This window comes from Lytechinus pictus, chromosome 10 (assembly GCF_037042905.1).
Source record: "Lytechinus pictus isolate F3 Inbred chromosome 10, Lp3.0, whole genome shotgun sequence".
Lineage (NCBI taxonomy): Eukaryota > Metazoa > Echinodermata > Echinoidea > Temnopleuroida > Toxopneustidae > Lytechinus > Lytechinus pictus.
In genome coordinates this window covers 28,066,824-28,084,461 of record NC_087254.1, presented here as the reverse complement: position 1 = coordinate 28,084,461, position 17,638 = coordinate 28,066,824, and the positions used below count along the sequence as shown (strand labels likewise).

General features: G+C 35.2%; 1 protein-coding gene across 1 annotated transcript in view; it reads right to left on the bottom strand.

Annotated features, from left to right (window-relative positions):
• The window catches only part of LOC129270436 (homeobox protein unc-4 homolog), a 33,054-nt gene extending 16,282 nt beyond the window's left edge, over positions 1–16,772 (bottom strand). Inside the window, exons 1-2 of the mRNA XM_054907821.2 lie at positions 16,472–16,772; positions 4,545–4,714 (exon numbers count right to left, since the gene is read on the bottom strand). Coding sequence (XP_054763796.1) covers positions 4,545–4,714; positions 16,472–16,772 — 471 coding nt within the window. The remainder of the gene's footprint in view (positions 1–4,544; positions 4,715–16,471) is intronic.
• Positions 16,773–17,638: the final 866 nt, after the last annotated feature.

The window sequence follows — 17,638 nt, the reverse complement described above, 5'->3', positions numbered from 1 at the left end:
ATATATATATACATATATATATATATATATATATGCATATCGCCTAAGCCAATCATGCCCGTGACATGTGAGCACACCTTTTATTTGCTTCTCTTTAAAGCGCGCAATGAGCGCAATATTACGTTTGATTATTTAGTTCTCGTATTGATGTGTTAGTACACAGTCAAGAATTAATGATGCAACACACATTACGCACTCGCTCATACTCCAAACATGGATATCTCATCTTGTGGCCACTTAAATTATCAAAACTATTCTTATTGCAATTTCAGCAAAACACAAAAGATCACAAAGTGGATAATGGCCAAATTACCATTTATTACGTGATTTACTATTGCATACATTATCATTCATTTCTTTCAATGTTTATCATGAGTTTTTCTCGCCCGAAATTACATTAAATTACAGTAATACTATATAGATATCCAAAGTTCTTCCTTGAGCTAATTTTGCAGTTTGACATCTAAACAGGATGTACAGAAGAATCAAAATCATGAAATTATTCGACAGCGTAGAGGAGAGTATGCACAAAGAGAACATTTGACTTAAAAGCAAAGGAGTGCATGAAGTAAACCCGTGGTAGTTAGTGCGAATTGCTACGACAGACGGTCGAAGTTCCTCGGGGCAAATTTTTTGTATCACTTTCTTTTATTTCTCGCTCACGCTGAAGCTGTCATATGAAAGGCAAGCTCAAGTTAAGCCGCACAGACAAGATTTTCAAGCGATTTCCCTCAATTTAAATACGCGGTATTGGTCCATTGACTCTACATGGAGCATTTTAAAAAGATCACGCGCGGCGTCACAAAAGCGAAAGAGTGCGTGAAATATGACAATTTTGAAAATGCAAATATAACTGTACAGAATTAATTGAGGGTCGACGTTCACATAGTGTCTACTTCTTCATTATTGGACCCAGGAGCTTCTCAATTCGGTTATCATCTTATAATTTGTCATTGAAAATAAGAATGTTGGAAACCGGCAGATCCGGCATTTAGCAATGATATCCAACGTATATCAATTCAATTCAATCAATTCAAATGCCATTATAATTGTAAAGACCGAGGATTATAAATGATATTTTTTTTATAAATGAAATTTGCACCACATGCAGGAAACTATACAATACTTTTCAATAATTAGCATTATTGACAGACGACTTTTATGCAAAAAGAAGAGTTATATTGCCTTTATAAGCATTTTCGATGAGGTCCTCAATAAAGTTAAAAATTAATAACAGGCCTAGGCGACAATGTTGTATCTTGAGGATTTTTCAACTACATAAAACCTCAGAAAATAATGTTCACAAAAGCAGAATACTGGAAAGACATGAATATTTAACAATAAAATGTGATTCGATTATACACTGATAGTATCGTTCCAATTTTAATTAATAACTGCTTCGCAACATCTAAATATTGCGCGGTGATATTAACTTTAATATTCCTTAGCTGATTGTTCTGGTCGATTCAATCAAAATACAAAGCAGCGTCGTTTAATAATGATATAGGCATGTAGCTACAGCGCTTCAAAAAGACCCCCTTTTAATGCAAGCTTCAAGCAAAACTGCTTATAGTATATTGCACCGTTTTTTCTATTTTCTGATAGTAAGCCATCGACTTTCTTGCTTCGCGACTGATTAGAAAGCAATGCACGACCATGATACGTCCATCATGCATTGCCGGAACGGAAACCGGAAACGGCGCGTATTTACCAGGAAACGTTATTGTGTTCGATTGCTGGTTCACCCTTCTCCGTCGTAATATTCCATTTTCCCGGCGGAGAAATGAAATTAAGATAGTTTTGTGTCCATTTAAAGAAATCAATTCTTGACGTTTACATATCTTTTTTTTTCTCCCCTCCTCTGTATCTCTCCTGCGCAGCAATTTTAATTGCTTGCCAAAGAATCTGATGATGACTGTGATTTCTGTGTAATGACTTATGTCAGAAGTTAGTTTATTGGCTTCTGCCTGTGTTACGAGTACAAACATCGCCTCCAACAATCAATATCAAGCCAAAGTGATTTAGTTTGGCTAATTTACCATGATTGTATAATTCTGTCAATGCCAACCGCAGAAGCAATTTTGACTCCAAATGACGAACGATATAAATTTCCCCTTTCTCATTTTATTGATTCTTTAATGTAAGCAAGCGAGGCATCGTTGACTAAAAGATACGAGTAAGGAACGGAGGAGAGTCGAGAAAAGGGAAGAGATTTGGATAAAAAGAGAAGGGAGATAGCAAAAGAGAAACCACACCTCACCCTTCATTATTTAGGGATAGCATAAGAAATAAATAATGAAGGTTGAGCTGTGGGTTTGAGAGAAAGATAGAGAGAGAGAAAGAGAGAGAGAGAGAGAGAGAGAGAAAGAGGGGAGAGGAAGGGAGACGAAGACCATTATGTGGATGAGAAAAATCTGAAACGCAACGTCTCTTCACACAACACACACAACGCGCGCGCGCAACCTCACATAATGTACACACACCCCCACACAATCCGCACAAAAAAGTCCAAGTCCGCCCTGATAATATAGTTAACTTTGCATAAAACAAGGGCTAAAAATAAAATGCGAATTGATAAAATGCCCTAATGGCACGCTATATCTCATATCCTTTCGTATTCAGCATTTTCTAAACGACAATCCGTCATGATCAATATCTGGACTATTAAGAGCCAATATTTTGATTCAATTATCGATTTTAAGTGACAGTTAAGACGCGTGATACACGTTTTCGAGAATAACAAACATAAAATCGTGGTCTGTTTTACAAACATGACAAAGCCTAGCGTTCTACCCATCACACGAACCGATGATTTTCAAATCGACGGCTTGACACAAGAAGGACGTATACATTATCATTAGGAATAGTGAATGGATGAAAAAGGGACCCAAAGATTTACTCCAGATGCAACAAGTATAGGCCCATAACATGCCATTCTGAAACGATACTGCTCGGTTTGTTACTGTAAAAAGGAAGCTAATTGTATTGCCCACATTAGCAAGTTACCGTCAATATAGCTCAATATGGCGCCATTGAAAGAAACAATAGACCATCACGGGGGCTGATCAAATAAGCAACGTATATATAGCAGCGTGCAACAGTAAATTAATTGTACCATCTATACTCTTGACACTTTCTTTTATATCTTACTCAAGTTTGTTCTGTAAATAGAGGCATTATCTAGATTTTGGAGGACAATTATCAGGCCTGTGGCATTAAAGAGTCAAAAGTGTCAAGAATCGACACGAATGAGATCAATAAACAATTAGCAGAAAAGTCTCACGTTTTTTTTTCGATTTCTTTGCTCAGTTTTCTTGAGACCATGGGAAAATATCCAGCACTAATTTTGATACTACATTTAACTACCTTTTTTCTTGGTGTACACATAGCCTTGATGTGTAGATTTTCTTGCTGTGTTTTACTTATCGTTATGTCAACATTATGAACATAGATATACCATAAGAATTTTAAGACAACAATACTTATTGAGAATAAAGTCAGAAACAGAAAGAAAGAAAAAAAAAGATAGATAGAATAGCTGCAGCACACTCGCTAGCTAGCTAGCTAGATAGATGGATAGGGAAAGAGAAAAAGAGAGAGAGAGAGAGAGAGAGAGAGTGAGGGAGTTTGGGAGTAGGCAGGGGAGGAAAGGATGAGTGCGTGTATGTGTTTGTGTTTGAAAACTGTACTATATTCAAGTATTGGTCTTGTAACCCCTTTTGCATTATTTAACTGAGGTCTTTCCTTTTACCAAAATACCATGGCGCTGCCCCTTTGCACGCCTGGTATGAAATCATCTAATCTTTCTGGATATACATGTATAACGCTTTGCGCGTGACCCATATCGCTTCGTCCGGTGAAATAAGATCGTGTGTTGATAAATACAATGCACTGTTTGACCATGACGTATTGGACTATAGAGTCAAATTGATCTGTTGCTTTGATTTTGTGTGAGTATCCATAACGATTTATTGGATAAATGAAGGTGTCACATTATCAACTGGTTAGGAAAACAAATTTGGTTAACTCTGTTTGTTGGTGTCTGGTTATACCACCCACGAAAGTTTAGGAAAATTGATTAGGGTAAGGTATCGGCTCATAAACATTGGCAGGCATGCGATCTGCTATAATTGTTACTCATGTTTTGCTCTACCTAATAAAAACAGACCGTTAAGAATCATGAATTCTTCATTAAAATACAACGGGGCTTTGAAAATCGCGCATAATTTTAATGTGGAGCTTGTTCGAACAAATGATCTTGACGATGGTATTGGCAGATTGGTTGAAGAAGCAAAAGGAGGTAGAATGAGTTCATAACGATAATAATAATGTTAATACAAATTATGATTATAATGATAAGGACATCTTTCACGCCATCGTTGGAAACGTAATAATATTTACCAAGAATAAAAAAAGAGACAAACTTAAGTTACGATAAAAGCCAAATAATTGAATAAATAAAAGTGAATAAATAAATAAATAGTAAGCAATACAGTAATGAAGAGAGGAACACCGAAGGCTTTTTTTTCAAAATGGCGACTTACCTGAACACGTGACTCAACAAGATCCAATCGCATTGCGAGGGCTTCTCTGGTAAATACATCTGGATAATGACTCTCGTTAAAAGCGCGTTCAAGCTCTTCCAGCTGCCATCCATTAAAGTTAGTTCGACTTCTTCTCCTTTTGTTATCATTTGCATCTTTGTCGTCTTTACCTTGGGTAGAACATGACAGAAATGATGATAAACAACTTAAGCCATAAAATAAATTGAGAAAGTGATGTTTTAAAGCCAGTTTAGCTTCCGAGGGAGAAACATACAGAAACAAACAGAGAAGCCACGAATCCACCATTCGCTGGTAGTTAATTACATCTAAACGCTTGATAACTGTATTCAATGATATCGTACACAATTATATAAACATGATCCTTATGAAAAATTCAGTTAAACTCTCATCTTGCTCATTCCATAATGAAATTGGGTTTATAGTACATCCCCCGTGTCCAATGTATGGCTGAGTGAGCCAGGCATGGCCACAACCCCGTATAGCACTCCCGCCCTTCATTAACGTAATAACACTTATTGCATAATATATTACCCGCTCACATGCTTCAAATTAAGACCAAAAACACTGACAGATAAACAATGTGCAATAGTGACAATGTTTCAATAATGGAATACTTTATTTAATAATAATTCAATACATTTGCTTATAAATTTGTAAGTAAAATTCAATCCCGTTAATTGGTATCCCGAAGATTGGGAATTCGTAATTAAAGGACGAGTCCATCCCAACAAAAAAGTGATTTGAATAAAAAGAGAAAAATCCAAGAAACATAACACTGAAAATTTCATCGAAATCGGATGTAAAATAAAAAAGTTATGACATTTTAAAGTTCTGCTTAATTTCATAAAACAGTTATATGCACATCCTGATTGGTATCCAAATGAGGAGACTGATGACGTCATCCACTCACTATTTCTTTTGTATTTTATTGTATGAAATATTCTAATTTTCTCCTGATTGTCAAGTGAAACAATGATTTATTCCCCCTGAACAAGTGGAATAAGCATTGTTCAATACTATATGGTTCAGTCAAGTCGAAACTTATTGTCAAATCTGTAAAAAATGAAATATTATATTATTCAAACAATAAAAAACAAAAGAAATAGTGAGTGAGGGACATCATCGACTGTCTCATTTACATGTCACCGAGTTGTGCATATCAATGTTTTGTGAAAAATAAATGAAACTTTAAAATGTCATAACTTTCTTATTTTACATCCGATTTTGATGAAATTTTCAGTGTTATGCTAGTTTGATTTTCTCTATTTATTCAAATCAACATTTTCCTGGGGTGGACTTGACCTTTAATCTGTATATATAATTTACCCTGGACCTGCAAACGATCATGATGACTGATTACTGTACACTATTTATAAAAGAGAACAAGTTAATCGTGATTTATATGATTTATTTATGTGATTCATATGATTTATATTTACTTAATGAACAGTGCAACTTAAATATGGGAGTATACGAATTTAATAATAAAACAGGGCTTGCCAAATGCATTTCTTAAATGGTGTAGTGCTGCATTGGCGTGATTGGAGTGAAATGCATCTCTGCAATTATAGTTATCTATTATTGTGCCTTGTTACCCATGGTACACATTTAGAGTTGATTCATTATTGATGAATGAATGTATAATGATATTGATGGTAACAGTAATGTTATTATTAATAATAGGCCTAATAGTAATAACAATAATAATAACACTAATAATGATAATAATAATAATGATTATGATAATGATAATAGTAATAAAAAAATAATAATAACAACAATAATATTAATAATCATAATAATAATAATATTGAGACTAATTACAATATTAAGGATGAGAGCAATAAAAACTATAATATTACTACTTCTTATGGTGGTAATAATGACAGTTATGATCATTATGTAACAATGGTTACCACTATAAGTGTAAATCATTGTTTTGTAGGATATTCATTTAGTTTGATTTTAACAGAATTTTTTCATATTTTCAATTCATCAACAATTCAGCCGAATGTTAAAATTTTCACAAGATTGCAACATATACCCCGCGCTTTAATTGACACATGGAGTAATATATATTCATTGAAAGACACATTTAGAATACCAATGAAAAGATGGTCTCGCATGCGCCATGTTAAATGGTAAGGAGCCTATTATCTGTGAAATTTCATTACGCTCAAGATTATTTTACAGCCGATGTATAATATTCACTTTGCATGAAAAATGGTCGGCACAAAGTGTTAAAATTGACAGAAATAATAAGCCGGTTGCAATTTCTTTGGACTGATATGTCTTCCATGTCGACTTTAGTTCACCCTTTTCTCGAGAGGAACGTCTTCTAATCGCATTACATACACTTAAGATGAGCAAACGATTATGAATTTGGTGAGCGCGGTGAGTAACAAGTGTTGTGTCTTTATTTCCCCATAGACCTGCCAGAGATCCGCTTAAAAATAACATGGAATCACTCGCTGAAAACACATCAAAATCATAGTGGGAGATATAATACCTTATTCTGTAAAGCGATCGGTTACCGAAGAAGCGCATCGCAACTCTCATGCAAGAATAATATTCACGATGCAATTAATTGGTGCGATGTAATCTAGATCACTTTTCTAGCTCTAGAATTAAAAACCAATATTTTCATCCTATACCCCAAGGGAAATATATATATAACACGATAGGGTATATATTTTGATACATGGAGAAGTCTGGGGTTTATTATTAAACAAGTTTTATTAGTCGAGACCGAATTCTAATGCTTCTTTGGGAGTTCCGTTTTTTTCCTGCCATGACCTAAAATAAACTTTAACTATAACACACCCAATTAAGAGGTGGAATCATTTTAGCATTTTACCAGACCGATTCCTATCTTTTAATATCTGTGTTTCTGAGGCGTAGAAATCACACCTGCTTTCGTGTTGCCGAACCGGGTTTACATGTTATCTTTCAACTTGCTCGGTAGGCAGAGCAGCTATAGGAGAGCAAGGCAATTATTGACATTCTTGTTTTGAAAGGCGGGCGGGACGAAGAGCGAGTCGTTTAGGGGTGAAATAAGTAATTAACCGAAGTTGGAATTGAAAAGGGACAAGGAAACGCAGTCCCGAGGCTGCTTTTCCGTTCACGCAAGTTAGCTCTTCTTTTCGGCAATTGTACATAATTTGTCTTCCATCCGCTTTCGTCAAAACAGAGCAGTGAGATCTTCTTCTTTACTTTTACTCTGACGGGTTTTTCTTTCTCAGAATCTGCGCTTGGAGCTATAACATGTCAGCTAACTCACTCCCGGTACACCAGCCATCCGTGCGCGCAGTCGTTTGCAACATTTTTTTTATGAGGTCAATCTACCTATTACAAATGTGTTATCGCATAATTTCCTGCTCTTCCTCGCGGTGACTGCCAATACATAATGATTTTCCGAATCGAAGCAACGAACTGCCTGATAGCCCGCAGGCGCGATTCTTGCTTCAGTTGAGCCGATTTTGCGCGCCATTTTGTCGTTCCCTCTTACGTTGTTTCAATCTACGCCGCGGTGCAGTCAGTAAGAGAAGCAGAACTGAGGTCACGAATGAACCCAGTATAAACCTACCTGTACCTACAAATGCATCGAGAGACAGAAATAGAGAAAGCAAGAAACTAACTAAAATAATCAAACAGAAACAACCCCTGTTTACTATTCGAGTTATCCCGCCACTAACCCGTCGAAGACTTCTTCGCTCTTGCCACGCTAGTGACTTTATTTTTCAAAGCGAGTTGAGTCTTGCGGATAGCCGGTAGGTATCTTCATTTTACCTGCTTCAGCCCACCGGCCTGTGACAACATCGCGAGTGAAATAGAAAGAGCAACGCGGTATTTTCTTTCGTTTAGCAGCATCTTCTTCGAATGAAGATTGAATCTATTACATCGTACAGCATCCGTTTTAAACATTCATTTCTTCTTATGCCTCTCGTGATCAGACCTGCATTTCTACAAAAGTATTACCATGAATTTGTCAAATTCTTCTCATCTCCAGCGCACGCATGTCGTCTGCGTTGCGTCCAACCGGTCCTTGTCATATAAAAACCGGTCCCGTACAACCGATCCTTGTCATATCAAACCCGGTCCCGTACACCGTGTCTCAAATAACCGACAGAGTGATCACAATAACCGCCCCGGCTACTACTTTTTGGCCCAGCACAATCATTATAACACTTTATAGTGTAAGTTTTATGTGATCGGTCTTTTCGGAATAGTTGATAATGTAGTTTTACCCATTTTATACAACGTTTTGCAGAACTAAAGGCGACTGCACACCTTACGATTGGTCTGCGACCCGATTTTGGAAAAGAACCTAGTAGAATTTGATGCTAATACTCAGACATGGAATATCTTCCTGTGTAATGTTTGAAATCATCGTACGAATACCTATGTTCAAACCTGTGACTATGCTATCATCCTTCTTAGAATAAAAGCAAATTTAATATCTAGTCGTAATGACGTCATAACAGTCGTACGATTAGCTACGATTTGAAACTAATTTTGCATTTACTCCAAAATAAAGGCTTGCAATCTTTCAAAATGGTTTTATTTTAGTATTCTTTCAATCAATTTTAACCTCAAATAAAATGATATGTTCCATTCACATTTTCAGAAAATGAGCAAAATGCGATTTGTTCCAAAATCGGATCGCGAACAGTCGTAAGGTGTGTGGTGGCCTTAACGGAACGGGTTAGTCATGCCAGTACCGAGTCCCGACCGTGTCGGTATATAGTGGTACCATTCCGGTGATACAAGGTAGATCATATGGGCAGTGGCTGCGGCAGGGTATTTTCATGAGAGGGGGGGGGGGGGGGGCAAGTCACCCTATGGGTGACGCCATTTTCTATTCAATTGCAAAAAAAAAAACGGCCGTTACGTCGTTTCACGACCTAGACCTCACTTTTGTATATTGTTCTTTCCTTTCTTTCCTGTTCTTCCTTTCCACTCTTTTAAAATTATTTTCTAAACACTACTTGAAAATTAAAGGTGAGGGGTGGGGCATATAAATGGTAGATATCATCTATTTAGATATCATCTATGGACTTTGAATAGCGAGGATTGCTTGAACTTGACATACACATCCAGTATACTGTCGTCATTGTGGTTATTATGACTACCATCCTTAAGTAGGATTTAATACAATTTTGATAGAGTCGAGCATGTGAATCAATTTCGATAAAAGCATATCCCAGTATTACTTTACGGTTTGTCTAAATAAAAGTTAAGGAATGAACATTAATTAATATCTCCAAGATGATGATACATCAAGAAACAGACGCGGGATAAGAGTAATGGAAAGGAGGAGAGCAAGGGAGGAAGAAGGAGAGGAGGCATGGAGGAGCAAGGGAAAGAAGGAGGTGAAATATTGAATAATAATAAATAGAAAAGGGTGGATTGGAATGAAGGTGATTGAGTGAATGTGTCTGAGTGTATGTAAAAAAGGTTGCGTGTGTGTGTGTGTGTGAGTAGTGCGATTGGGTGAGAAACACAGAGGGCAGGAGAGAGATACGGGGAGAATAAAAGTCGAACGGTTATAATAATAAGGAATAAAACTTATTTTAAATCGGAGATTAGGAATGTGATGTGAAGAAAGATTATTGGAGGGGGGGGGGATAGAGAGAGAGAGGCAGAGATAGAGAGAAAGTGGACAACGTTCAGAATGCTAAGCGTAGGTCAGTTGTAGTACAGTTGACTGAGAAGACTTGGCGCTTTGCTTCATTTAGTATCCATATCATCTCGCTTGAATTAACCTGTGTGGTGGATGTAATTATGGGACTGATCGGGCAATGTTTGCCTTTCTCCTCCAAACTACTCATTCACATCAAAGCTGTCAAAAATCACCCAGTTTTACCATTTTCTATTTCATAACCCAGGGGGATATTTTGAAGACCGGGAGAAAGGCAGGTAAATTATCAATTACGATAAATTTCCCAGAAAATTACTCGATTTGCTCTCTTCACATCCACCACTTGCACACTATAGTTAATCACTTTATTTGTAACGATATTATTAGATAAACAGTACCTTGGTCAAATAAGCATTGCTTTGAAATAGTTCTATCATTTGATATGTAATTTGATTGATTAAATTTCATAATTAATATCATTATTCATATTGTAGTGCAATATTTAATTATTTAATGATATTTCATCGTGACGACTATGTCAAATTTGTCACATAGGGAACGCTACACTGTATCGGACCATACTATAAGCGTGGACTGATTATGCAACGCATGGACCTACTATATACTATGTCAGATTACGCAATGCAAAGGGATGTTAAGGTCCATTTAACGTGTCCTAGAATACTAATGTATTCATCAAAAAGAATAAATTGTATCAATGATTAAAAATAAAGTAGTATCAGTTGGGGATGATACGTTAAATATGGAGCAAAAAGAGAGTTTAACCAAAGACAAAAATATTGTAAGAAAAAGAGAGAAAAGATAAAGGCAAAATAAAAAGGATGATTAGCTTTTTTATATATTTAGTATTCATGTAATCTATATCAAATAATCATCCTAAGGTTGAGCGTTAAGTCATTATAGGACGAATATCTTTCACGAGCTTAATGTATTTTCGATGTTGGATCTTTGATTTTCTATAATTATTTGACTGCTTAATGAAATGCATTATCTTTTCATGACTTTAATTTAAAAGAGGATTTGGGATTTTCAATGGTTAAAAGAAAAGCAATCACTAAATTTCATTCCTAATTTAAAGTCACCATATGGATGGAATCAAAGTTTTATCCAGATTTACAGAATATCATTTTGAAGAGATAGAAAGGAAACATATTTAAAAGAAGATTTAAAATTTACATAAAGAGGATTCTACCAGTCATGATGTTCAATTCCTTGCCATCAAAGAGCTTAATATTTAAAATTTTTATCACTATCCCGTATGCATTGGAGAGTAATCCATGATAACTTCTATCAAAGTAGCCCCTTTTCCAATTTGCATTATCATGACTAATCTCATAATTTATTCCTTTTGTTATACTATTACCTTTTCTACTTTGGAACGTACTTTTCCAAGAAAATGAGTTGATTTTTTTTAAATTTAAGTTGAAGGTTTTAGATTTATCTATGTCTGGCAAGATCATTACGAGATCTGTAGGGTAGATATTAGAATATTAAAACAACATGAAGTTTATCAACTCGAGAAATGAGGTCATTAAGGTTCAATTGCCAGAAAACTTTCATGATAAAAACTCTTCAATGTTCAACATAGTTTATAACATTCCAGTTCTTAATGTATTTCTTTTGTACGCAATCAAAGCTATTACTGAGCTTAAATCTCTCCAATTATTGTCCCGACAGTGCTTCATTATTTCAAACCAAAGAGTCAATTACAGAAATATATGCCCATTATCTTTCCCGTTTTCTTGAGCAAAAATGAACAATTTGGAAATATGGGTTAAGGGATTTTACTCCGCTCATTCTATTAGTAATAACGGAATGTGGTCTTTTAGAAAGCAGAAACAAGATCTAGAATTGTTTTGATTAGGGTGATGTGGATTCGGTGATCATAATTTACTTTGGTCTTTATTTGTCGCCCACGGCGTTCGGGGTATCTTTTATGAGGGAAGAAAGCGATTGTCTTTCAACTGAGGCCTGATGAGAGGGGACATATCGTACTCTGAGGAGATGGCATCGAATTGTCTGCATTTAATGATATTAATTGCATTTAATATCTTTCAAACATCTTGAATAGAATAATCGAAATCATCCCGAAGACAATCTTTTGTCTGGGATCATCCCTAATCTTTTCATGATGTAAAGTATTATTTTCTTCTCATATCTAGCTATCAATATATGGAGGGTGTTAAACGTGCCTGGAGTACGAGTTTCCACTTTTGTTTCAAAATTTAAGTTTTTTAACAACATTGTACTTCTCCACATTACATTGTAATATGTGAACCGAAATCCTCATAAAAATTTAAGGGGGGGGGGGGGTGGCAGCAACAAAACTCTGAAAACGAAATAGTTGAAATGACTATATTAGCAGTCAGCAGCATGGGTGCAAGTGATATATCTAATCATATTCCGGAATTTAATGTTATAGTAATTGATTAAAATTACAGTTCAAACCCAGTGACCCTTTCATCTTGTCTTCTTTTGAGGGAAGCAAATAACATGCACATTTTCTTAAGTGTTCATGACCAATAATATATAATGTAGTAACATAACTTTCTTCAATATTGGATTTGATATGTTTATATAAAATGATTGAGTAATTAATGATCATTCAAAGAAATATTTCACTTACCTTAGTAACCATTCTTATTTTTATTTAGATGTTAGTTTATGTTTTTATGGTATCAATGCATATTAAATATCTCAACTACGTTTATCTTTCACCTATCCTGTCTACAGAGAAGTACTGTTTTAAGGGAAGTATAATCTAATATTATGTTATAGTTGATCTTGGAGTAGTTTCTAATCTGTATTTCTATGATAACTACACTGTAAAAAATGAAGTGCTAATTTAGCACTTACAGTGCAGTCACTATACAAGCACTGTAAGTGCTAAATTAGCACTTATTTTTTACAGTATATACCACCATGAGCACCACTACCAACACCACCATGATCACAACCGCTATTCCGACCAACTCGTTAATAAACTTTTTTTAAATTCTTGATATCCCGAGGAATAATAATATCTTTTAAAATATTTGTGAATAAATACCAATCAATTTTTGATATTTCATTGCTTCAAGCTCGATTCGGATTGTGACTGGCTTCCCTTATTAAACCATCTACCAGCACCATCAATCGGCGTCTGCCTTATTATGTACCCCTCTTTCTATCGCATCTCATTCCTTAATCCACCCTTTCTCCTCAGTACACTCTCTTAAGCTCTTTCTCGCTGTTACTGTTACTTTACAGTGATGTTTCATATTCGTCACGGGAAGCAATAAATCCTATTGCCTTCGTCCATTTGCGAAATTTCATTCGAATCAGCCCATAATGGAAAAGAATATTAGCAGTAACGCCCAGGGCACCCCGGGTGTGCAGCGCAAAGGGGCTTTGATTCCGCGCCATCTCATCGATGCGATCGAGCTCGCTCAAATACATTGCTTGCGACAACTTAATATCGGAAATAATCACCATCCTTAATCGCTCTATTAATTCAATTTATCCTTTTTCTAAATTAAGTCCGGAAGGGATAAGTCGGTTTCCGTTTATATGTATGATGAAGAAGAGAAGGAAATCGAATGTGAAAATGTAACTTCTTATAAATTTGTTGGTAGTCATTTTTAACCGAGTTCATGATATGTATGGAATAGTGTGAAATGTGTTCATGTTTTACCAACTGATGACTCATACAGATTTTGTAGTGTGTAATATTAGCCTTATATATATTTCAAATAATATTTTATACAAATTAAAAGGGCATTGGGGGCTCTTACACCATCACTGACGGTTACCCTTTTTAATTAGATAGTTTGAGTGTAGTAAGATTGAAAAGATATAATTTAGTAATCAAAGATACTAAAAACATCATCATAATACATTTTTTTTTTAATAGGAGATTCATATGGTTTCGACTCATAAACAGTGAAAGTTATGGTGAAGTTAGTTTGGTATTTCTTTTCGTCATAATTTTGAAATATTGTTTACTACATCTTCATTGAAATCAAAGACAAAATTTTTCATACGAGAAAATAATAATTACAAAGACGTCTCGAAGCAATTCTTTGTCAGATTTATTTTCATTCATTTGACAAATTACACCTTACCTGTAAACAAATCTTGTGCTCAGAACTGCTGATTGATAAACTGGATTTAATTGCTTAGTATTATAAAGCTTGCAAGAAATATGGAAATTCAAATTCTGTATTTCAATTTGATAACTGTTCAATCGAAAGGTATTAAACCAAAAGTGGCAAGACTTTACAAGTTTATTTATAATGAAAGTTAATGCATACCATTCACAAAAAAAAATGATAGCCTCTTTGTTCAGTTGTTTGGAATATTTAAAAAACAATTTTGTTTATCAGCTTCAAGCCTAAATGTATAGGTGGACATAATCATATTTTGCATAACTAATACTAACCAATCATAAAAGACATAAATGGCCTTTGGGAATCCCCGCACTACAGGTGGAAAATTGTTTTGTTTAGTAATATATTAAAAATATTTATTTTATGAGCGAAAATGTGGTTCATATCATTAACAATTGAATAAAATACAATTCTCTAGTTTAATTCTTAGCAGAAAATATACAAACATCGGTTTATATGGTAAGAAGATTTATGAAGTATATCGTTCTCCATTGTGCATTAACCAATATAGCTCTTACAATTAGCTGAAAACTGGGCATGATTTCAAATATGTATGAAAAGAACGAAATATATCATTTGAAAATAATATTTTAAATTGTCCATCTAAAGCGCATTTTTTTACTAATGCAATATGGATAAAGTCAGTTTGAAGATGGAAAACGGATACGAATTATTTTGTTTGTAGAAAAATAATGATATGGAAATTTCTGCATAATTAATAAAGTTACACTTCTATTTTATCAAAATGGGAATAAAATCCTAATACGAAGGTTTTCCCTAAACAGGGAAATCAAGAAATGTGCACTCTTAAGTATTTGTTTAGCCATTATGTCTTTTCCTTTTGACAGAATGAGCATCGGATATCCGTGTCCATGAATTCATTCATGAAATGAAATTCTAATACTCATGTAAATTCATATATTAAAAAGTCATTTTCGATAGCTTTTATCGGAAGTAGGTAGAAAATAGATATATTTATAAGATAATACGAAAAAAAAAATACACGGGGAATTACGTTTATTACAAGGCCGTCAATCCAAGATTCAGTTTGACGAAGCACTATTATCGCCTATACTACACTCTAAAAACAGAGAGTAAAAATTTACCCAATATTGGGTAGAAAGGGAACATGCATGCTTGCTGGTTATTTTATCCCCCGATATTGAGCAAAATGCATGTTTGAAGGGTAAATTTCAACGCAACATTGCGTAAAATTTACAAAATATTTCTTTTTACCCAACAAACATACATGTTCCCATTTTACCCAATATTGGGTAAACCTTTTTAGAGTGTACTTACACGCCATCCTCACGTAGTTTTTAATCAATATCAATATCAATGTTAATACTGATATAAACATTATCAAAGATGAGTGTTTACATTATCATGCATAAATATGGTTTGATTTGACCATTCTGTAAAACATATGATACAACAAACTACTCACTCATTGATAGGATCGAGAAAAGATTTACTAAGTATTCTTTGAAAATGAATATAAATGTTTCTTGAGTAAAATATATGGTATAAAAGTTTGTTTCATATGTATAAAACATGTCACACATCTTGCGCAGTAGGACTATTTGGCGTCACTTTAGCAAAAATGTCACCCACTCACTGCAACTGAGAAAATAACCTTATTAAGCATGTACGAGTATGGTTATAACACATTGTGAAAGATTATTTTGCTTCACTATACTTTTTTTTATTGAAATATGAAATGACAAATTTTCATTTCAATTCCCTTCTCTTCGACTATGTCAACGGTAAAATCATTAGTTATATCTTTGATTTTTAGAATATATTTTTTTCATGACTGTTAAAAATGTATTGAAGAAAAACGAGACATTCTAATTGTATTTTCCCGATCTTTTTTTACATCTATGGTTTTAATGCGTTTGCCAATATCAAGGTATAAAACATTCCTAGTTTTTAATAAGATGTCTATTACTGAATTACACTTGTGTAGTCGAACTGGAGGGATGTTTTTTGCAGTGTAAAAAGCAAGTTTCAATGAATTCAATTGCAGTAGGCCTAATCAAGATTTCGTGTAAAGAGCAGGGCAGCAGTATTAAACTAAATATCAATACACTTACCATTGTTGTCATCGTCATCATCATGCCCACCAATCTTCATCATCTTGCTCTTCGGTGAGAAACATTCTCCAGGAACGTGTTTAAGGTCCTTCTTCATGGAACTCTGAACTCGGACGGCAGCAGCCGCAGCTGCCACCGATGTTGTAATAGCAAGGTCCCCGTGAGTTACGGGCGATGCACCCGGCGGCGAGACGTGGAACCCAAGTGCGTGGGCTGCCGACGAGAAAGAGTATGCTGGGAAGGGAGAGAGCCCGCCGAGACTCGCCTGGGAGAAGTGGCTTCGCATCAGTTGAGCATCCATCGCCGTCGTCTTCTATTCTCTCTTCTTTTCTCAGTTTGTTCTTTTGATATTTTCAGCTGCATATGCCGTACTCTCTCAAATAAATGTTCTCTTTCACTGAAAAATTATTTATAATTGCTAAGAAGATTATTTATCACTAAATCGAAGAGGCAATTTTGATTGAAATTGTCTCCCAATGGTCTTCATCATATGAACAGACGAGTGGGGTCTGAAACAGTTATTCAAACTTCTCTATACTCTCAAAATATACATTAAGTCCATAATTTGCAGTAGTAAGTGCGTTTTTTGGTAGAAAGTGATTCTAAAATTAATGAGACTGGAAAAAATCGAAGATCCGGGTTTTCTTGATGATTGTTAAAATATGGTGAAAGCACATCTCGAGCTCGACGCATCTTTCAAGAAATATCTGCGGCTTTTGGCTTCATTTGTCAAATGCCCGTCCGTCTACCTGCAATATGAAAACATCTCATACCAGCGCTCTGGCGTCCTACTGCAACCTGTTCCCCTATCAACTCCAAATTAATGGAGCTAAGTGGTTTATAGTCACCCAACACCGCGCGCACGTGTAACTGTGTGTTTAGAGCATTGTGGACAAGGCGAATTAGTACGGTATGTCCGGAGAGTGGGAGTGTGTGAGTGAGATAAAAGAGGAGAGGGGGAGATAGAGAGAAAGAGCGAGTTTTTCACTGCCTGTGTGTGTGTGGCAGTGTGTTTTAGTGGATATGGAGGGAGTGTGTGTATGTATAATGGCTAACTGTTGATAATTGTGTGTCGTAATCTTTTGACATTTGGACCAATGAGCATTTAGAGATTTGACAACTCTAGACAGTGTCACTTTGGCGACACCAGTTTCAACCATACTTCAA